The sequence below is a fragment of the Syngnathus floridae genome, chromosome 8, assembly GCF_059516105.1.
Source record: "Syngnathus floridae isolate MCC-2025c chromosome 8, RoL_Sflo_1.0, whole genome shotgun sequence".
Taxonomy (NCBI): Eukaryota; Metazoa; Chordata; class Actinopteri; order Syngnathiformes; family Syngnathidae; genus Syngnathus; species Syngnathus floridae.
Window position 1 is genome coordinate 8,215,130 of NC_142420.1, and position 23,937 is coordinate 8,239,066.

A 23,937-nucleotide genomic window follows, 5' to 3' on the forward strand; every position below is an offset into this window, starting at 1 on the left:
CTATATCTCTTAATTGTCCGCCCTTAAACTTCTACCTCACCCACACTTCCCAATTCTGCTCCCCCCAGTCTTGCTTGGAATTCACCTCTTTTTGTTCCCCCTAATCCTCAAAGGGGAACTTTTTGAAGTGGGGGGAGTTTGGGGTGAGACAGAGGGACTGACAAATTCAGGGGTGCCCATTGCTTAGTGGGTGGTAGAGTAACAGGGATGTACTATCTGGGTGGCAGGAAGGAAGCTTAGAGAAAAGTAAATTATCTTTCTTCACTTTTAAGCGCCCCCCCACCCCCCTTTCCGCTGATCCCTCTCTCTGTAGCGCCATATATTCCCGCATCACCTCTGACTCGCTTTCTCTTTCTCCGCTTATCCACTACCCACCTTGCGTTTTCAAGGACACGCTCAGCTGTTGAGAATGTGGGAAAAATCTTAAACTTATGTGTTAGCATCGAGATATACAGTTCATATCTGTGTGTGTGTGTTAGCGCTGGTGTGTTGTGTTCATTTTTCAACAGGATTTGCAGCAGAGACTAATCCTATCTCCCGTGCTATCACCTTACCTTCCTTCTTACGACCATTTATTTTCTCCCCCACTGCACATGCCTGCTCCGCATTTTTTGTCATTCTTTACTTGAACCAATATTTCTGAAATATTTGTTTTTTATACAGTAGAGTAAAATAAAAAAAAAAAACGGCTTCATTTTGGATACTATCGGTACAATTCAATTCAATGCTGTTGCCTCAGAATCAGTATGCCTATTTTTTTGGGAGCGAAGACAAGAAAACAGGTCAAAACTACTACATAACTTACTAAAATGGGACTTTTTATAACTTAGTTAGGTCCATAAATATTGGGACATTGACACAATTCTCCTAAACTCACCACCACCACAATTAATTTAGAATGAAAAGATTTGCTTTAACTGCAGCCTTTTGGCATTTCCTTAATAACCAGTTACCGGTGAGACACTTTGCATCAAGTAATAATAATTGTATTCACCGGAGATTCATCCGGCTGCATGCTTTCAGAGGAATTGACCTTCGGTAGTCTTAATTGTACCACAAGTTAAACTGCTGTGACATTTAAGTGCGCTCCAGTCTTAACTCCTGGCCATCTATTCGAGAGCGTCGCTGACATTTCCATCGGGAGACATTTGTGAGCGAACGTGCCTGCTGTGCATTGTTAACGATTCCGAAAAAAATATCACACGATTCCACTCGTATTAGATGTTCATCTTTTCGCTCGGCCTCTGCTACATTTGTCTGAGATGCAGATTTTTTGTTGTGCACCATCCTCCCTCCATTTGGACTGCCACACCCTGCTGTCTCTCTAAGTGAGATTTTACAGTCCAATAGTGCAAAGTGACCTTAATGGTGTATGTCTGCCGAGATTTCATGAGCTTGTTGATCAATAGCAGTGACTCAGCAATCACTTTGCCAGGTGCTGAGACTTCTGCTTTCAAAACTTCACTCTACAGCCCACGGCCTTCACTTTGCCGTGCAAACATACACAAAAACACCTCGCAGGCCGACACTTCTTTTGAGTGCTCTCAGATACTTTCGATCACAACGCTACAAGCAATGTGACAACAGTCTTTCCAATCTAAAAGAAAAAAAATCAAATAGCTTTAAATCTTCAAAAGATTGAAGATCCACCACACGCTCATCAAATGATAACATTAACCCACAATGTGTGGGTCATCGGCAATCGTTTGCGTTATGGTGTTTCTTGTCCATCCATAGTTGACAGCTGCTTGCAAAGGAAAATCAAAACTACCCACGAGGGGACTGATTCAAAGTCAGACGACGAGCCGCAAATAAAATGGAGGCTAGCCAGCCGCTACGTGGATAAATAGCGAGGCTGTACATTGGGCGATAAGAGTAGTGCCTGAGGACCACTGTATATGATTGGGCACATGAGGAACATATAGATTCTAATTAAGCGTCTGCGTTGAGGATGGCTGTTTTGTAGTACTCACAGGACCACGGTATTTCACTTAAGTAGTGCAAGATTGGAGGGAGCGAGAAGAGGGCCACAAGTGTTCTAATTGAGATGCTCCATCCATGTCAGTCTTGAAGAGTCTGTTGAAAGAAGAAGAAATGCAGCTTTCTTGATGACTCCTTCCGTGCTCACTCGGCCGTGAAATGTCACCGGACCATTTAGCCTACCCCTGCTACGTTTCAGCCGCAGTCATCTGTGACAAAAAGGAAGAGCGGCGAGGAACACAATTGCGTGTGAACAAAAGTATTGGGACACCTGTGGAGATTGACCGGTATGGGAAATTTGTGGCCGATATCAGGGGCTAAAAATAAGCCGATGTTTGATATCAGCGATGTGAAAAGTAGTTTCCAAAATATAGTGTTTCTGTTTTTCCATAGCATTCATGGCTACCGCGATAGATGCCAGGTAGAGTTGGGCCTCTGTGACACTCCCTCGGTGGCCTTGTTGGTGTTGGTAATATTTAATGAGCTTATAAAATCCACATCTGTTGCTTCGCTACCTACTTCATCAACTCACACGTGAACGTTCATTACATGCGCCTGTGTGTTCTTGTTTACTCTGCCTTTCCTTTGGCATTAAACAACCATCTGGGCTTCATTTTTTTCCCCCATACAGTTTTTCTCTTTGACTGTAAAGCAGCACATAAGAATGTGACGATGGGAGAAAGCACCCCCACACACATACACGTCCTGCTGTTGATTGCCAGCACTGGTGTTGTAGTTTTGTTTCACATTTTTATAGAGCCAGAGGATTTTGGTTTTTCAGCATGAACACAAAATTGGCAGCTCTTGGACCATGAGAAAGATTTTTTAAATGATTTTGAAGCCTCATTTAGTGTTTTTTGGGTTATCATTCAAATTTGCTGCGTCAAATTTAGAAGTCATTATCTTCATGATATGCTGACTTTAAAGCCACACGAATGTTTAGTCCCCAATCCTTGAGATTCCTTTTTAGGCTTAGCCATGTCCCGCTTGAGAATAGTACTTTCCCGTTATCCCTCCGGCTTTTGGTAATACATATAACCCAATTGAAGTACTTTCAGCAGTATTCTTAATTACTTGCTTTTAGAGACCAATATTTTAAGCCTTCCTGTTTGCCCTCTGGCGTTATTTACGAATGAGACGCAATACCTCAATGTTAAATCATTTGGAGTAAACTGAGACAAATTCACGGACGTATTCAAAGTTAATCACCGCAGTAGTTATCTAGTCCGGTCTGACTTGGTTAAATCCAGATCCGATTGTAATCTAAAATCAATGAAGAGTTTGATACAAATGCAATGTCACCGAGAAACCGGTGTTAGTGTTTCTATGGGATACGCAGCATATTAGCTACTTTAGCTACTTTATCCTTTCGATCACACCTTTTCTCTTTTGCCATCTAAGTTGTTTTCACTTTTTCTCTCCCGATCCTTCATCATTCTCACCCCTTAATCATCAGCCTCACCTTTTTTCTCGAATGTTGTCATCAGCCAACCTTTCCCGTGTTCTCGCCCCTTGAGCAATCTTGTTTAAATCATATTGTTAATGTTCCCATCACCTCGCCGCGCTGTCTTCAGCCAATTCTCTCCCTTCTTTTTATAATCCCGCTCTCATGTCTTTCCTCCCACCGCCTCCTCGCTCAGTGGCTTCATTATACCCCTTCGATGTATTTCAACCGCTCGGGCTCATTTACTTCTCATTCACGCAATCTCTCTTTTCTTCTTTCTTCTCCAACTAATACCCTTTCATTCATTCACTCCACATATCTGTTCCCCGCTAATATCCCACGTCTGTCTACCTGAGATATTAGAGCTATAAAGACAGGTGTTCAAAAGAAAGCGGGGCCCGCAAATGTGCTTTATATCCCTCCTGGCATCGTTCCCTTGAATACAGAGCGGAGAGGATGTGTGTGATATCTCACGCTCAGACCTTTTTATGTTGACAATATTACCGCCAGTCGAAGGGAAAGGAACCTAGCTTTCTATCAAACCTTCAGCCCTTTGTCTTCTTCCTCGCTTATGACACGTGCGAGCACTTCACCTATCCCTTTGTTGTGTTTTCTTGGATCTTTTTATTCAAACAAGCTCCGCACTCACATTTTGGTTTTTGCGTGCCACGAGATCTACCGGGAAGGAGAATATGTACTTTTGAGGGAGGTATTGTGAGATTGCGGTCCAATCATCTTATGTGATGTGTCACATCTCACACCTGAGAGTATGTCAGAAGCAGTTGTATTTGCACTTTTCCATGTGATCTCTACTGAGAGTACCTTTTAGGTTCTGTGATGTCTTCGGTTTAGTTGGGAGTCTTTCGGGAGTACTGCAAAATCCCAACTGAATAGACCGGGATAATCGTACACACCTTCCGAGTATTGAGCTAGCAAAACATAATACGTTGTGGATACATTTTTTTCCCCCGTTTAGTTGGAGATAAACATGACTTAAAAACCATGTGTGAGCCAGAGTGAAACATTCACAAGTAAACCCTATCGAGGAAGGAAACCCTATCCACCTTCTCGGTAGGCTCAAACTCGAAATCCCTAATAACTAGCCTTTGTCAATCCTAAATTACATCCTTATCACTCAGTCACACTCACAAACTGAAATATACAAACTAATGAGTGTCATTTACACACTTCGACACACATTTTCTGCCATTTAAATACTTAGGTTAGCAATTTACATTTTTTTCGAAGGAGGGTATGGGTTGTACAACTGTCAGTGTGGAACTGCTGACGGAAGAATAAGAGCATGCAAGGAGCAGCATGAGGCAAGCAGATTGTGGAATACTTTTATTTAAACAGAAAAAAGCCACAGAAGCAAGAGTGAAAGTCAGGAAACAACGGGATCAGACATACTGAGTCACCAAATCACTGTAAGCCCATTCCAAAGACAATCCGCATGTTAGCAGAGCAGGCAGGGAAACGTCATAGAGAGCAGGGTTCTCCAAAAAGATGCGAGTTTTTTTTTAATATTTTAAAAAATGGAACAATAAAGTTTGACTTCTTTGTCCATTTCAGGTCCCAGGCAGAGGGAAAGATCATCGAATTGCACCACAGTATGAAGAGGTGGAGCGTCAGTATGCCTCACTACCAAGGTACTCATCTTGTTTTCTTTACTTTTTGTTTTTTTATTTTCCATCCAAATACCCACATCTCCAGTGTATTTTCCACTCATTCAGAGGTTGGAAAAGGTTGAAAAAAAAAAGTACTATCTAACTCCTCAGGCTCTGCTCCCAATTTGCCCTATGCACAATCAATGCAGTCTTTGTCTTGCTACAATATTTTTTTTTGTCTTAAATGTTCGTTAGTTCTTAGTTTAGGGTAGTTGTTTACCCTTATGTTTTTTTTGGCATTTCACATGACATTTCTATTCAATTAATCATGTGCTCAACAAGACCCTTGGCTACCCCCAACGTTTAATACATACCAAGACAATTTGGACTGTGTTAAGCTTTCCACTTTTTGGCAATGGTTTGGGAAGGGCTTTTTGTATTCAAGCGTGACTTTGACCCAGTGTAAAAATTCAAATCTATGTAGCCATAGATGGATATTGTTGGCTAAGAAGGCCTGACCTCAACCCATCAAACACTGTGTGATGAAATTGGAAAGTCAGGCCCTCACAAATGAATCAGAAAATTATGCGGCGAGTCAGATCTGACATTGGCCGTGTTTTCGACATCTGTCCTTTATGTGTATTAAATTAATCATCCGATTTATCGGAATTGCGTTCTGCCGAGTCAGCAGCACCCTAGAAAAGTCCCTATCCGTCGGGCAGTAGCTTCCATTTTGTTGTTTTGTGATAGAGTACGCTTGTGAAATGGCTAAAGGTCAAAGTTGCAGTGAAAGATTGGTCTAACACTTGTTGGGTACAAGTGATGGCCCACAGCTGCTTTTCCACCGTTTACACGTGTTCCTCCTAATGGGAAACACAGTTGTAGACATTCTATATTCTCTGTGCATCATCAGTCACTCTGCCTTGTCGAGTCTCAATTTTCAAGGCAGGTTTCTTGCTACTTCAAAGCCTCACTTTCAACATGTGCATCATTACCTTTACTTTCTGCATTTGTTCCCTTAATTAATTCGCCCTTGTCACGTCACTCTCCCATCATTTTATCCCCCCTAGGCCTGCCAAGTAAACATTTTGTGTAATTGTAACTCTTGTCTAAAGATAAACGTAACTGTATAACGGGATAGCGGTTACAACTTTCATACCTGCAAAGACTCAACAAGTCAAGTCTTGTAACATGATGGAGTAAGAATACTTTGTTACTGTGTTCTGGAAACTTTCACATTTACTCTTAGGACATTTCCTGCTTAGACTTTTATTGCAATACATTTCCCTTAACTTCTTCTGTTAACTTGTGTTGACTTTTACTGCTGTCAATGAAGAAACCAGGCAGATAACCTCTTTGACACATGCCCCCCTCACCCGCCTTTTCCATTTCTCTGCAGTAAGACAAGCTGCAAGCAGTTACGGAACAAATTCTAAAGTGTTGAACATAGGGGTGTACTGCTCTGTTTATGTAATATTTTTATTGCTAATATATTACGTGGCACATGTACGGTATGAACCGTTGCTATTCTTAGATGAGTTAATACAACCAGTGTAGGGCCAGCTACTTAAAAATGTCTGAGCTAAGCTGATTGTTATTTTATATTAAATAAAGCTTCAATTCACTGACGCTAAAATGAACTGACATTAAATGAGGTAGCCATGCCTTCTTGGGTCATTTTTAAACATTGAATCTTTTTTTAATTTTACGATGTCATCGTGGTAGAATTGAACACTTAATTCACACCAGTTGGCGTATTTAAAGGAATTGTTTTCATGCAATTGCATTATGAAAGATCTTTCCCACAGAATGAAGTGCGTCAAGTGACATTGAAAATTCCTCATTCAGCCAGTTAGGAATATTAAATTATATTAATCCAGTGGATTAAAATGTCACTGTTCTTTTAATTTTCTTGAGCTTGTTTAGGCAGAACATGAGCAGGTTAATGTGCTAGCTAATTTTGCTCATGAGCAATAGGCAATATGCATATTTCTAACTATAGCAGTAATCTAAAGTAAATACATAAACATAAAATTAGATTAAATAAATGCAGAATCAAAACTCCAACTACTCACTTTATGAAGTAAATTCACTTTTATATTATTTACTTGTAATGCAATAAGATACTCTTGATATCTGAGTATATTTTTTGTCAGGAACTTTAGGTACTTATTTTCTGTTAAAATCAGGTAGTGTATACCAGTTTGGTGTTTGCTTATAAGCATGGGAGAAAGAAAGTCCATTCATGATAGATTGATAAATTTTATTTTGAGCTTAAAAACAGAAAAAGATATTAGTAAAATATAAAAAGAAAAGGAAAAAGAAAACAGGACATGGAAGAAGTAATGAGTATAAGAACATTTTGGTGTGGTTCCCATCTCTGTTAAAAATGCTGAGAGATGGCTTTTTCACACCTCTTCCATGCATGTGTGTTTGTGCATGTCTGTGCATGCGCGTGAGCAAGAGAGGGAGGCAGTGTGTCTGTGCTGGTGATGACTTTAGCAGATGGGGCCGAGAGCAGTGATGATAGTTAGGGGGTCTAGCTGTCGCTTTGAAAAGCCTCGAGAAATTGGACACGCACACGCTCACACGTATAGGGCACTGTCTCACTCTCGTGCTTTAGCGACTAGAAAGGCACTTGGTGGCGCGTTGACCTCCACCAAGGTGGAAAGATTTTGAGCGCAAAGAATTTCCGGCAAAGAACTTTTTCAGTGTGCCCCATTTAGCGCCTTTGTAATGATAATAAATTCTTCCTTGCTTGGAGCAACTCCGCAAAGTTATGTGAAGTCACGGCTAGTATCGTGTGCTGATAGTGTGGTGGGCTGTGAATGAGACATTTCCATTTGTATTATGGACTGGGAGAGTTGACAGATCCATTGAGAAGAAACAGCAACAGGAGAAAATATATTCGGTCTACATTTATAGTCCATTAAGCACCAAAATTTAGAGGAGAAAATTAATTTTGACTTACAAATTAAAGTGTTTTTTTAGAGTTCACAATTAGTTAGCTAGCTCAAGTTAGCCACACTTATTTTAATGCTATCAAACAACGAAAAACAAATTTTTTTTAAAACAAAATTATACCAAATCTGCCTGTTTCAATAGATACAAAAGGAGAAGTGAGGAAACAGATCCCAATATTGTCCTTATCACTGCCATTTTTTTGGTGCTACCACTCCACCAGTTCCACTCCTCCACATCACACCTTCTAGCTGTTTTTTCTACCAGTTTCTCACACGTATCCACTTTTATCTCACAGTGCTACATTATACTGGAACAATAGTCCCCTGTTGAGAACCAGTTTTTAGCCATCAAAGTGAAATCAACACGTGGTGAGTCTACCTGAAAATTAGAGCTTTAAAGTCATGTCGCTGCTATGCTGGCTTATATTAAGGTGAACAAGATCTTGGTCATTGCCATGGCAACCTTGTTTCCCCTACTTTAGTGCTTCGTAATATTGGTGGACTAGCTCAGACAAGTATTACATTGTGTGTGTTTTTTTTTTTTTTGCTAGCTTTGGTGATATTTTTAAATTCCAAGGTTGTGTGCAGTGCTTGTGAAAACTTTGCCACTCCCTCAAAAATGACCGAGCTTCCTGACCAGCTTCCTGACCCTTTGTGGTGAAAACTCTATCACCGTTGCATGATGTCGCCGCATATGTAATCATCTCAATGGGGCAAGCTGCAACGGTTGTGAACGTGCACTTCTGTCCCACTTGGATTGTTTCTAAAGCTCGCCTCAAACATGGGTGCCTCTGATGTGCCAATTGCCTCGGAACACGGGACCAAAGTGACTTTAAATTCGAGATATAATATAATAAATTTTATTCTAGGAAAGCCCATGATGACGTTTTAACGTTTATAGCTGTATTGATTGATTTAGTCATTTTTGTTTGTGGTGCCTTGAGTTGTGCATGACTTTCAAAGCATAGCAACTTTTTTATTATTAGATTACGATTGCTATCAACAACTCCGGTGATGGCAATCTGTTGTTTGAAATGCAGGTTTGACCCAATTAGATTAGCCAAACACCCTGTCCCATTTTTCCTTGTTATCACTCTTATTGGATTTAACTCAGCAGTCAGACATGTCGTTCAGGTCTCCGGGAAGGCTGTCATTTCCTCATTAGAATGATAATTTGATTGTTACTCATGAGAAGCGCATGCTGTTTTGTGCATCTCTTTCCCCGGCTTGTCTCTCTTCGGTGTGTCTTCCCATTATTTACCTCTATTTTTGTCTTTTTTTTTCCATTGCAAAATCACATTCTCTTCAATCCTTTCTCATGCTCTTGAAGTTCTGCATATAAAAAAAAAGTAGGGGGCTATTCTTTGCCTCTGTTTAGTGGAGAAAGGAAACGGAATGTCCCTCACTCTTGCTGCCTCTCTCAATCTCTCTTGACAAGACCTCCCAACCAGGCCTGAGATTTTCCCAGACCACTTTACAACCGCTACATAAGCAAGCCCATTGTCCACAGATTTTTTTTTTGGTGTGTTCTGACTCTGGACTCATCAAGAGACCTTTTTGTTTGTTAGCCATGTAGGATATGCTAAAAGGACCCTCCCTAGACACTATCTTATGCCTCATATGTGTTTTTGCTCGGTTGGCTCAACCTGGGCAGTATAGAACTACCCATTCCAGTTTTTTCCAGAATCGATAATCTTGGCTCTGAATTCTGCAAACACTATCAACACTTTTGTGGTCGGTTTACATATGTCAACATCTCGCCTGGCAATGAGCTAATGAGCTCACCTCATTGGGCTCAACCTCTGCATGGACTCTTCTTCATGTACCAAATTAGTAGCGGCACTATTTTGCGGTTTTGTAGTTTCGCAAGCAATCTTTATCAAGTCATCACGCTTTGAGCGAAATATCCCAGCTTGAAACCATTACATGTCGCGGAGACTGTATTGGCTCAAGATGTGAAATAATTGAAGCAGTTTCATTAAACATGGTAGAAGTAATGGATTTCATGATGTTTCAGGAAGTCACCAACTAAACTAAATGGTTAGGTATGATACGTTCAAGCCTAAATGCACTCGATTAAACTCATTGGACTGGTCTACATTGATAGTACTTAGCAAGTGGAGCTAATATGATTACTTCACAGCTGTTACACACAATATTTGATAAGTTTATTTTGCATTTACCACGAGTCACGTCTTAGTGCCCAATTGTGACAATTATCTCAATGAGTGGCACTGCCTGTGGTGAAAAAAAGCCACAGCACGCTTGTCCAGTTTTTATTATTTTAGTTGAGTGACCACTAAACGGCTTGAAACAATTTATTTATGAAAGCAAGTTGTCATGGTACTTTTGTCATCCCCATATACCTTCCTTATCTAATATATAACGGGTATGACATTTCATGATATTCATAGCATGACATTTGCATGAAAATAACTGGTTTCGAGGCTACTTGTTTAGCTCCAGCTGTGACTTTTTTCTCCAAATAATGAAACCATATAATGTCCGCAATTAAGGCCATTTTTTTCTCTCCACATGCCAGCTTCCTGTCGCTCAAATACAAATCTCTGGAACAGAACCAGATGTGATGACTGTAATTTCGCAATGTTATTCTTATTTAATTGTCCATTTAATTGATCTGAATGACTTAGTTACCCTTCGTATTTTTGGGGGGGGAGGTCGTAGCTTCACCAATCGGTTTCCGACTGGCATCGCTGTATTATGATGTTTTGTGAACCGGCACTCCAAATCTCCATTGTTCTGCCCTCTTCTGTGTTTCCGAGGCAACGGTCCCCTACCATCTGGAAGGTCCTCGTTCCCGCTTTCTCGCTCTTTCCTATAATAGGTTGGTCCCCTGTCCTTCTCTTTTTTCTTTCTTTATCGAATATATTTTGTATTCATTCTCTGCGGACTGTACTCTTTTTGCAGTTTTCCCCTCGCGTTCAACCTCAGACACTCGCACGCGCACACGGGTGAACCCGATACCAGCGTGTATGTGTGTTTATGCGCACACTCGTCCATTCACTGGAGAATGTAATCATGTTAGTTTCCTGGACAGGCCACTTTGTGATTCATTATTTCTTGGTGAATTAATCATATTTGAAAGACCTTTATTGACAAAGACAGGTAGAAGGCCCTTCAAGTGTTTTTTTTCTCTTTTTTTCCATTTAAACTTCAATTGGCCGTCTGAGTGTGTTGACCTTCAATATGGCCGAGATTTTTTTATTTTTTTTGCTTTTGTTCATCCTTTCCCCCAGCTGTATTTGCTCAATATTTTCAGTGGTTTTTTTCATCTCATTTTCAGTTTGTGTATTTCCGCTCCACATTGAAATTGAAAACAATATTCCATATAAATGTTTTGTTTTCATTTCCTGGTTTTTGTTTCCCCCCATGTTTAACCTACTCTATAGAGTTCATGTGCCTGGCACGATTTCCATATTCCTTCTTTTTGACCATATGTCGATAAACCCATTGTTGTTTTGTCATCTCAACTCAGATTGCATTGGCCTAAACTAAGCATCAATCGCACACTTGTGGCTCTTGCAGGTCAAGAAAAACTAAAGTTCATATAAGCCCCAATTATGCTGCCTTCTAAATTATTTTATGTTTGGCAACAAATACCATTGCTTTACAAGTCACCAAGAACCTAGGAGGCCCACAGAAAGTAGTGAAGTGATTTTCTTTTTTAAACTACATGCATCAACTAATTGGTGTCACGCTAGGCCCACAAATGAATGCAAACACACACACACACAAAAACAATTTGACATTGCCCATCTGTCTGGTACACCCACTTCCTCTTGGGACTCATTTGGGAAATTTCACCTGCCAGAGGCCAGCTAAATTTGAGTCCGAGACTTCTCTAAAAATGGCCTGTGACACCAAAATGACTGTCTTCCTGTTCAATGCAGTTGGAGGGGAAACTTTCCACGTATTGCTGCAGTGAATTTTGGAATTGGTGTTCAGCGCCTCTAAAATATACACAATTTTAGGGCCTCTCCCAAAAGGAGATTAAATTGTCAAATAAATAATATTAATCAAAAGTAATTCCAATAGGGAGGTTTGCTTCACCTGTTGCTTTGGCCATAATGAAGAGACATTAAATTTACAGTATGGATACCAACAGCATATAATAATGAAACATCTTAATAGATGGGAACTTGTTAAAATAATTGGTGACCCCACCTAAACCAAATGTTTGTTAGCATTAGCTCACATTTTGTTCTTTATTTCTTTGCAATTGGTAATGTTCCTAATTCCTTTTTGATAATATCCTTTGACCCTTATAAGTGTTAGTTAGGAGCTAATGGAGTATCGCGTGACTTGGCGGGGTCAAGGATCAAGGTAGGTTTAAGGGCCTCCAGCACCAAAGTACCAACACAAACCTCCCTGGCAGCTGAACTAACAAGAAACCATCTCTGACACTCAGTCACACAAACACGCTCGGTGTGCAATCACTTAGCCATAAGTAGCAAAATAGCTTAATGTCTTATTTGGCTTCTGCCTATCTCTGCTGCTTCAGGTGTCACCTGTAATGTTTTTTCATTCGAAGAGATTAGGTTTTGTCACAACTGGCACATACGGTCCAAGATTCCTAATTCCATACCTGGCCAGGGTTTTCACACGGCGGCTTAGCGTGGTTTAGTTTTGTCAACAAAGGCAACTGCCAATCATACTGGAAGCCGCTTCCACGCCATGTTGCCTGCCCAGTGCGTCTGGAGAAAAAAAACTTTGAATTATACTTTAAATTGCATTCTCTATGCGCATACTTTTTCTCTACTACCATCACAGAACACGCCGTAAAGGGATTTATGTTATACTAAATGCAGCAGTGATGAGCAGAAGATAACGGAAAGTAGATTTTTATCGCCATGTTATTTGGACTGTGCTGCCTCTGGGATTAAAACACTAGAGTGCCGCATTAGGAAAGTGAACTGCTTTGACAAAATGTCACATGAGCCATATTTATTACAAGAAATAACATTAGAACAGCAAAAGTGTGCATCGTTTCATTTTAGGGGGGGGGTAGTTTTAGTCTTTGGCTCATTCTCACTCACTTTTCTTACAGTCCAACCTACAGACTCATCTTTCTCCTACTCTTTACTCATTTTGCAACGTTGTTTTATTGCTGTTGTTTTTTTAATCAACTCCTATTTTCTTTTGTGTCTGCTTTTCTTAGACATACGTGTGTTTGGGAAGATTGATGTTTGTGCATTTGTGGGAGCACTCGTGTGTTTACATGGGGTAACAGCTGCGTATAGCACTTTTACAAGACTAAGTGAAAGTATGTGTGTGAATATGAGAGAGGGACGGGTGGTGAGGTTATATAACAACTCCCGTGTTTACTCTCAAATCCATCGCAAACCTGAAATCCCCGAAAAGTAGAAAGTCTCACGTTACCGCAAAACACTGTCTGAGTCCACGGCTTAGCGATCTGTCGCACCAATTTTCCCTTCAACCAATGTTTTCCCTAACTTCATAGGTAGTTTTGCTACGTTTTGCTAAAATGACAATAGATATCTTCCAAACGTTTCAAAATTCTCAATTGTAGTACAAAGGCTGACCTGTGAGAGGCACAATTGTGCCACCGGTCATAAAAACCGCCGTCTAATACAGAGAACAAGAAATTGGCTAGACTAAATGTTAGCCTATCTCATTGCTACGCTTCTCTTCAATTTTCTTGCGGCGAATGATGTGCGAAACTCATGAAGAATGAAGGAAGCAGTGTGTCTTTCTAGATTGTAAAAACTCTCGTAAATCTAGATGTCGTCTATAACTTCCCACACGCACGCCGTTCACAGAATATTTTAGGTTAGAGGATGTAGCTCGCAAAGTTCAATTAGTGGTTTCTTTATATGCATGAACGCTGCTGTTTTATTTACGTCTCATACTGCAGTCATTGTGTGTATGTGCTTGAATGCGGGCATGTGTGTGTAAATAGCAGCCGGTAATGGCTTCCACTCTCATTATTACCCCATAATCCCCAGCTGCTGTGCAGTCCTGACTGGGTTCCTGGGGGGAGAATTCCAAACTTGCCACTGGATTTACAATTGATTCCCCACAGATTCTAACTGGATTTCCACCCCATTACCAATATGGCCCCTCATTGGACTGAAACAACTACTTAGGCTTTAGGATTATTGAGTGTTTTTGGGAAATCCTATAAATTATTGAAGAAACATGCAAGCAACTTGTCAAAAGTACAGTCGACATGTCTGCGCAGAGGCCTTGATTTCTTCTGGGCATCAATATCGATTAATAGGCCCAGGTTCATCTCCTCTTAACATCCCATAATGAGATATGATCTAATAAACAAAAACACATGCAGTATTCCAATTTGATATTTGACCCTGCATGGGTTGGAATGCAACAAGATAGTTTCCCAAAAAAAAGGACTTACCCACGTCTTAAATGATAAGTTGGTGTTGTCCTCATCGCTCATTTGTCACGTTCCCTTTTCCAGACGAGGTCCATTGGATCCAGCTGAGTACACCGCGCATCCTTGGTCAGGTCATTACATGGGCGTTCCCCAGGCTCCGCAAGGTTACCACAAGGCCCCGTCCTACCCTAACCCCAACATGCAGTCCCCTCCATCATTCTCCAACTACCCCCCCAGCCAGCCTTACTCACGGTCGGGGGACCCTCGGGGAGTTGACTCTGGTTTTTACCCCCACCCAAGGTAATTGAATGCAACGGTTTCGTCTTAGTTCATGTTCCTTAACTCATACGAGGTGTGTCAGAAAAGTTCCAGGACTGCTGTCACAAAAGATATGTTTTCTGTTCAAACTACAAACTTTCCCAGCCTTCTCCAATATGCCTTTTATTCTTAATGGACGTTCAGGATGTTGTGAGATGTTGAAGCAAAGGATCTCTTGAAAGACGTGACGGATGATCATGTAGCCCTGTGGCAACAACTCACAGTGAACGATGCCCCTCACCATGAAAGAATGTCATCAACAGTTGTCTGTCTTGCCTGCTTTCCTGGCCTTGGTGAAGTCTTCTACTGAAGGCTCTGACTTTTGCTCTCGTACCTGAAGATCCATGACTCGTCACCGATGATGATGATTCCCCCCGAGCCAAGTCTGCTCTCACGGGTCTCGTCAGTCACTCTAATGATTGCTTGACAACCTGTTACAGAGGATACGAATGGCGTGTCGGAAAAAAGTTCACTGCAGAGATCTCATACGTATATATAGTCCAGAATGATTACAGGAAAGGAAAAAAAACGAATGGTTGAAAGATATCATTTGTGACAGCAGTCCTGAAACATTTCTGACATACCTTCTTACATGCAAGTTGTAAATTTTTCCTACTAGCGCCGTCCGTCCATGGCGTTCTCTTAACAGCGTTTGTTCACTGCTTGTTTTGTGCCCTCAGTTCCCAGCAGAGAGGACCCTTGCGACAGGATGTGCCCCCATCACCCACCCCGCCGCTTCGGGGACCGCGGTACGACACAATGAACCGTGGAACTGCTGCAGGAGGAGGTTACAGGTAAGTTCATGTTGAGGTTGAACATGCCCTTAAGGTATGAATTTAACATTCAATACATGGTTTTCAGTCTTGGTGTATTTTCAGCATTAATCTTCAAACCTGTATAATGTATTTCGAAAGAAATTCTAAAATTCACTCTATGAGGTCTTCAATGTCAGGGTAGTGTATCTTGCCTGAGCATAGTACGGTTTTCAAATGATTGAATTTGTTCAGGCAGTCTGACATCTCCATAATTTTCCAATGTGCAAGTGTAGCAGCATTTTTTTTTTTTTTTTTTTTGTTCTTTGTCTTAGTTGAACTGGAGCTGTATTAAATTACCGCAATGCGAGCACAACTTAGAAATTCATATTTTCGGCTAAGCTATAAGCGCTTCTATTCATTTCAAGTGCCTCGTATTTTGAATACTACTGATTTGGAGCGCTACTGCCTTGGGTTACATTTATGTAAATTCTATGTAAATGATATTACTCCCCAACACATCAATGAAGCCACAGAATTTCATCTCAGCATTTCTAGTCTTACGTAAGGGAAAACTCTTTCTACAGACACCTTGCGGATCCCAGTCCAGAACAGTATGGCTACACTGGGGAAAGTGGACGACAACAACATCAACACCAAACTAACCCGAGACAAAAGAATGCCATGACTGCAGCTGTCTAGATTAGATTCAATTCCAGAGAGGAAAATCAGAAAATACAAATAGTCTTTTAATACAATGCTGGATTGGGCGCTTCAACGAGAAGCAGAAATCAAAGCCCATCGTGGCGGAATTCACATTTCTGTCACAATCAAACGCAATCTGCTGTTTGAAGCACGCCGCCAAGCGAGACAAAGGAGGTTAATTGTAAGCCACAAAACACAATATCGCGTTGTTTGAAGTCGTGTTAATTGCCTCCCTTAACAAACCGCATCCACTAACTCAACTGTCACTATACAACCATGTCTGCTCTCACAGGAGGGAAATATCAGTCAGTCTGCTGGTTGGACCACCATTGTTTTTTTTTTTAATGCAATATCAGGATCAGAATTTAATTGGGTCTACTTTCCGGCTAAATAGTGGCACACTTACCAACATTCTCATCTGTAGTTTTGCGCATGAATACATTTTACCCGCAATGCGAAGTCTGAAACTTTCTGCACTTACGAATGATGTCACTGACATGACATTTTACCACATTCGAATCAAAGTTTTAACCACTTTGTTTTATGTGAAGATGCGATATTAGTTCAGTTTAATTTAGTTTATCTTTGATTGTTTTTTTTTTTGTACTTGTGAATGTACGAAAACCTTGAGTCACTTAAAGTTACGCGTAACACACAAACTGATTGAGCGCCAATATTTCTTTTTGAAGACAAAATAATGACAAAGTAAGGATGTACCACTGTTGCAAACAGGCCAAAACCACTGTTGTGTTCAAAGCATACGATAACGTGAGATTAAATAAATGTGGCCGTTTCTTCGGCCAATGTAATGAATGCGCAAACCAAAGCGAGCACATCAGAAGCATTTACCCGAGTGTGGTGATTGTAGTGCCTAAACAACACAGTAGAAAAAAAAGAAAATCAGGGACGGGAGGGAACTGGAACTTTTTTTTTTCCTCATATCAGTCCACGTCCTCTTTAGCCTGGTGATGTGTTCAAGTGCGCACAGGAACTGAGCTGGAGTGTCCACTTAATGTTGGCACACCATTTAACCACTTGCTAAAAAAAAATCTTTTCACAGATCCAAGCGTTCAAACCTGTGTTAATATCTTTTCTAGATGAGCAGTATTAATGTCCGTGGGTAATACATGTGCAAAAAAAAACAACATTTCAAAATCAGCTACATTGTTTTTCATGAAACTCCACTGAAGCATTTCATTTCGGCAGTAATGTCGCTTGTCAATTTTGGGTACGAATAAATTAAAGGGCTAAAAAAATGAAATTGTGTTCGAGCAGCCTAAGGATGAGAAAGAATGTGGCTAGAAGATGTACCCAGAAGGGTTTGCGTGAGAGTTTGGAATAAAACATGGAAATGGAGTGGGAGGAATACATTTTTAGTGCCAAGGTTAATCATAGTTCTCTTCTCGACAGGTATTACTGAAAAAGCTATTGCGGTATGACTGTGAGCGTGGTGAATGTACGAGTGTTAGAGAAAATGATCCGATAGTGCATTACAGAAGAGGATCTCCACTTCACTGAGATGCCAATGTGACATGCAGTCACTTTACTATCATTACAAGTCTGCGTGTAGTCCAAATGGTCACCGACCAAGTCTGTCAGAAAATTTCCAGGACTGGTGTCACAAAAGTTACAGTGGTGCCTTGAGATACTACTCTAACTGTACGTCAAATCATCTTTCCCCTTTGAAATGAATGGAAATGCCATCAATTCGTTCTGGCCGCCTCCCCAATAGACACACAAATTATGTTTATGTTTTAAATAATTAAAATCAGCCTCTAACAAATTTGCCACGTTTCATTTCAATGTACATCGTGCTGCTCCTTTTTAGTATCATCATCTTGGCCACCTGGGGACAGTACGTTGTATGATTTCTTTGCTACCCTTCAGATTTGTTTGCAAGTTAATGCAATCAGTCAGAACAGTGGCTTGTATCTCAAAAGTCGAGTCATCGATAATCCAAAGGCGCTCACTCAATCGTTTGTAACACCAGTCCTGGAACTTTTCATTCACATCTTGTACTATATGTAATGCGTCATTTGTATTTTTTTAACACATTTCATGAATGTTTGTGTTAGTATGAAGTCTCATATTGTTTCACAAATGTTTTAAGCACGTTTTACACGAGTGAACAAAACGACCTTTTGTGAAAGTGTGCACTTTCTCATGGTTTAACATTCTGTATGCATGCTCTGTACTTATTTTTTAAATAGTTATAATCTGAAGGTACATACCAGGAGTCCTTTTTAAAAACTTCTGGTGCTCACCAAGACCAGTGTATGAAGGAACAAATTTAATAATAACATTTTTATAAAGTATATCGTTTGTAAAATGATGAACGCAAGTATCATAATTGTCGTTGTCTGAATTGTCCAAGCACATTTTATATCCATGTATATAACATTTGTTTTGCATTAAAAACATTTAAACAACACAGAGACGGGCAGAGATGTCTTTATATAAAGTTGTCTTTTCATCCACTTCAACCTCCGCTCTGCTCATCTGTTAAGGTTAATTAAGTGTGAGTCAGGAGAGAACAGATTTTCCTACAGCGTTGCATATTCTACAAGGTGAGTCCAATTTTAGTCCGTTAAGCAGCTGATAAGGTGGCTCTTTATGAAGAGCGATAGATGTTGGCCCCAAATTAACGTGCAACTAATTATCAATTAGAAAAAGGAGATCCGGTGATTTGATTGCAGCCTAAATTTTAAAGTTTTTTTTTTAAGGTTGCCACCGCCCTGCTTGGGTTATGTGCCTCGTTTTAATAAGCATTTTGCTGCAGCTTCCCCCGTTATCAGGCGCTAAAGGAGCAGGACTTGGACAGCAATCAGTGAAGTTAGTCGTAATGAGACACAGAGGCCAAGGGAATTTTTTTTATCAGTCAAGACTTAATTAGCACATCCCACACCTTTTGACCAATGGGGACAGAAAGTAAAAGACATTAAACTTGCCTCACTGTAAATTGTGTGCGACTTCAACAGTGATTATAATAGACAATAATTAAATGTGTCAGTGTTTTAAACATGTCAAACGTTATTTCTCTAGCTGAGCCGATTTATGGCTGGAATGACAGCTTCATTGGCACGATGCTTGTTGATGACCGATATTTCTCTGACTCCGTTGGTTCATAGCTGGGTGAGTTTGCGGAAAAACTCAATGGCCCTTGGCCTTGTGTGTTACTTTATATTCAATTTTAAAACACATTCTGCCAAATGAAACGTTACATTACAACCTGGCCTGCGGGGACGCACTGCGGTAGCGTGGGTGCAATGTTCCGAGTTAACAGCTTGTCAATTTGCCTTGGAAATATTCTTGGGAGAAATATTGCAGCGCCACTGATGACAGGACTACCAGAATAAAACTAATCAAAGTTAGTAATACCGAAAAACCTTGTTATATGAGTTTAATACATTTTGTGAGCATCCTTATAACTCAAAACACTGAAATTCTGTTTCTACATCGATGCTATTCTTAATGCTTGTCTATGGTGTTTAACATTGTGTTAGCATTAAGCGAGTAGACTTATAAAGTCGATCTTATGTGGTAGTTTCAATAGCATGTTCAGTTCGACACTAAATTTCATGGCATTAAAAAGCTTAATGTATCTTTCGAAGGTTTGCTGACAAATTCTTCACACCATCCCCGCCCCACTTTGCACAAATAATTCACACAGTCCTCAATATTCTGACGGACACACCACCTTGTGCTTCATTAAGAGCTTCTTTCAATTAATCCTGATTAAAATACAGCATTTAGCTAATGATAGCAGTCATGTAATGGGAGTAGAAGTGAGCGAACATTATCTGTAGTGACCGTAACTGCTTGGATTTGCTGACTATGCGGCCTCGCGACGCCTGAAAAGTACATCATTGGACTACTGCATGAAATAGCCACTGACTGACTTACTACGTAATTGCTCTATCCTAAGGCAAGACAGGATTGGCATGCTTTAATTATTCATTTCATTTAATAAGCTTAGTAGACAAGGAAATTTGTATTTCCCTTCATACATGTCTGCCAGTGTATGAATGAGTCTTCTTGGCGGGGTTTTCCCTTAAAGTCGTTATTATTAGCTTGACAACCTGCTTTTTGTGCTTTTTGTGTCTGCTGATTGTTGTGATTGTAAACACAGTACTTGAAGGCTGCCAGATCAGCCTAAAAAATCTTCAATTAATGTGACCCAAAATTGACAGTGCTTGTTCATTTATTTATTTTTGCCAAAAGAGTTCTGTCAACATGCACTCAGTTGTGTGTGGAAAATATGAAGAAAACCTGTTTTGCCATTAGGTCCATTTGGATAGTCACTTGAGTTGTTGATGATTCACAAAACTTTCTCCTAAGACGCTCAACCTATTGATCATTTTTATTTTCTTACACTGTCCTTTCTGCTTCAATTGAAAATACAATGGTGATATACTTGACTAATATCATATTCTCTCGGTTTCTCCTCTCAAGTCTCCTGCTCAACGACATTTCCAGTAAATATTCAGCTGAGTACAAACTGCAACAAAACTCCAACACAGATATGAAGTTGGTTGGTGAACGTGTGAGCCGGCTTTTTGCATTTTTAAAAGAACGTGTTTTAGGAATTAAGGGTCTAAAGAAAAACCAAAGTAGTAGTAGATGAGAGATGTCAATTGGATGTCCTCGAATACACACTGGATGTCCCGAGAAAAGTTCAGTAGGCACTGTGCCAAGTGTGACAGCAATGGAAGGGAAGTTGTCCAGTGATGTAGTAGTAGAGTAGCAATCAGGCCGTAACAGCTGCTTGCCCAGGAGGGGGTCCGTTTGGGGGGAGTTCCACACACACAGTAACCTCTGCTTTTTCAATTTTGACTTTTGGATTGATGATTAAACCCAGAAGACAGATGAGCAGAAGCGTTCAACAATGAAATTCTTTCCAGAAAGAGGAGGTGAAGCGAGGCTCTTGGGAGGCCACGTCGATGAAGAGCGTGCTTTGAGAAAAGTTTCAACTTCCAGGGAGGCTTTTGGCACAAGAATGTAATTTGCAGGCTTAAAAAAACCAAAAAAAAAAGAAGATGGTTTCCCTTTTAAAAGTGACAGACCAGAAACAAAGTCGAGGAATTTGTGGGACCATGGGCCATGATTTGGCTGGCTCTGAGGGAAAAATTACTTTGCAAGAATGTTTTTTTTTCCCCAAATTGTTGCCGTGCCTGGCAATGGTGTCATATTCCATTAGTGTTGTATGAACAGTGGAAAACGATGAACTCAGTCTTTCCCATTCAAAGTCATCAGTCTCGGAATGGAACCGACCTCATTGGGCCATAATTTGGGCTCATCTTTTTGTTGAGGTGGTGTTTTCAAATGCTGCCCAGACAACAAGCCAAAGAAATGCAGAATTGTCAAAAGACAAGAGAACTAGTCCAAAACCACATTCTGAATTTTGGCTTGTTTTACTGCCGCTTTTCCACTTTTGGTGGGAGGCACACGATGGCTGCCAGGAAACTTAGCCAGATGCCAAAAGATCCGTTTAGTTTTCTCCCATTTGTTTTCTGTAAAAAAGGTGTTCAATTAACTTTGAGCCTTAATGGGATGTTTGACTTTATGCTTTTTTGTGGCAGAACAGGAAGTGATAAAAAATCACTGGCAAAGCAAAGTGTTGATTGCAGGAAATTCCCAAGCCTTCATGTATTTGTGTGTGTGCGCATGTGTGTGCGCCATACCCAATCCTCACATCCTGACTGGGTCATGGATAGTGTATTAAGAGCACCCGGTACATCATGTACTATAAGTGTGTGTAAAAATCACATTTCCTCTTGCCCCTGTGCACTGTATCGACTTGTTTAAACTCCAGTGGCAGCTGCTTCCCCCTTTCCTGCCCGACACACACACACTCGTGCACACACAGGCCAGGTCAGCTGTGACCATCCGGCATCTTGCTCGTTTAAAAAAAACAAAAAAAAAAGATGCTCTCATACAGTGTCCTTGAATCATCTTGGAATGTTGGGGTGACAGGAAGTATTTTGGCATCGAGTGTTTTTAAATAGGCAAAAATATTTCACTATAAAACAAGATATATTTTCAAATGTTCCGTTAAATGAAGTGAACCCAAAGAAGTTTGCTAGACCTCAGGACAGCCCCTCCAAACCTCCAGATGGCCACTTCAGCACTGCCCACTGTTGATTCACGACTCATAAGCTGATCTTCTCATGGCAAGATGGCAAAGCGAAGTTGGAGAGCGATTCTTTGCAAAAATCCATTTGATCCCCTGGAAGGCTTGAATGGAGCAGGACAGCCAGAGCTGAGAGCTACGGCTGTTTATCAGGTCAGAACCTACCACATGTCCCCCCCCTGTTGCTCTCTATTTGTTGATTTTTCTTTCTTTCCGAAGCTATTTATTCCTTCATCTAGATTTCTCTATAATACCCATCCATCCGCATTTCCAACAATGTCGGCCAACAAAAGTTGCATCCGTAATTCAAATATGGCCGTCGAATGCGTTTGCGTTACATCCTGCATGTTTTGCGGCCATGTGACCCACGCTCGGATTGCTGTCCAAGACACGAGCGAGCGCCGGATGAAAGGAAGCATGAAATGTGGATAAAGCAGTTTAAAAGGATAACCAGTACGACTGGAGGAGGATTAGCTGCTGTTTTGGACACGGCCAACTGGGTCGCTTCCAAGACATGCATGCGACTGCCTTGTTTTTTAAAGGGCAGGACGTTTTTAGTTTTTAATTCCCAACAACAGAATGTGGTAACATTTTCATCATATCATTTTTGAACGAAAACCATGCGTGTCGCCCGTAGGACTTCTTTTAACTTCATCTACTCGTCCAATGATGCCCGACTCTGTTTCCTAGAGTTAACAGATTGTCTCGGTTGAAATGAGGTGAATCCTAATGAACGTCATTAGTCCTCTGGTAGACAGATGTGGCTTTTATATATAATTTTTTTAATCACATTTTGTCAATCATTGTGATGCTTGTCATTCCAGGGAAGTACGTGGAAATGTCAATTAAGAAGAACATGACTGCAAGCACGGCCTACATTCTCTTTATTATTTCAGGAATACAGAAAAGAGCACGCTTCCAGGTATTACCTTGACCACAAATCACACTTTTATTCCCTCTGATGAAGTGAAAAAGTTTTACGTACAAGATACTTTTTAATCATTTCAATTTCATTGTCATAAAGAGATCATGTGTTGGTGCTCTGAAGCTATTGATCTTAAAAGTTAAATACAACTGAGTATATGTTAGCACAATTTGAGAATCACATGATTTTTAATTAAATTATCACCTGTAGCTTTATCGTTGACATCAGTTGGAGACGAAACAAAGTTTGACTAGTGAACGGATTGCAATCGAATTCCAAGGCAGGCATTCTCATGAAGATTGTTAGTTTGAAGCGAGGTCATCATTTTGTTGACAGACATGTCGGCATAATCACTGTGTGCTTGCTTTTGAATTAAAAGATTTCTCATGGATTTTAAGCAGAAACTTTGCGTAAGTCTCGTTGCATGAGCCACAGCACGTTTGAAGAAGACCTCTGTGTAGGCTGCCACTTTTTCTCACAAACTTTATCCTTTTTTTCCATATGTGCCTTAACTCCGTCACTCAGGATCATAACCTCCAATATCACAGAACCCCAAAATAGATCCGCCATTCATTTTATTTCAGACTTAGATTTTTCACAAACAGTATTATTTCCTTTTGACACCGAGATCATTTTACTTAATAGTCAACAAGGATGTAATGAATGTTTGGAAAGGCTTTCTATTGGAAATGTCATAGAAACAATCAAAGTGTGACAATCTCTGTGTAATTTCA

The 23,937-nt window shown here is 40.4% G+C and overlaps 1 protein-coding gene across 10 annotated transcripts in view; it reads left to right on the plus strand.

Moving 5' to 3' along the window:
- Positions 1-18,579, plus strand: part of LOC148394353 (partitioning defective 3 homolog B-like) — a 96,273-nt gene extending 77,694 nt beyond the window's left edge. For 9 of the 10 annotated variants that reach the window (XM_088382626.1, XM_088382625.1, XM_088382627.1 and 6 more), the window contains 4 exons: positions 4,997-5,073; positions 14,458-14,673; positions 15,372-15,485; positions 16,031-18,579. In XM_088382626.1, coding sequence (XP_088238752.1) covers positions 4,997-5,073; positions 14,458-14,673; positions 15,372-15,485; positions 16,031-16,145 — 522 coding nt within the window. In that variant the 3' untranslated portion in view covers positions 16,146-18,579. The remainder of the gene's footprint in view (positions 1-4,996; positions 5,074-14,457; positions 14,674-15,371; positions 15,486-16,030) is intronic. The other variant, XM_088382632.1, reaches the window with a different exon arrangement.
- Positions 18,580-23,937: the final 5,358 nt, after the last annotated feature.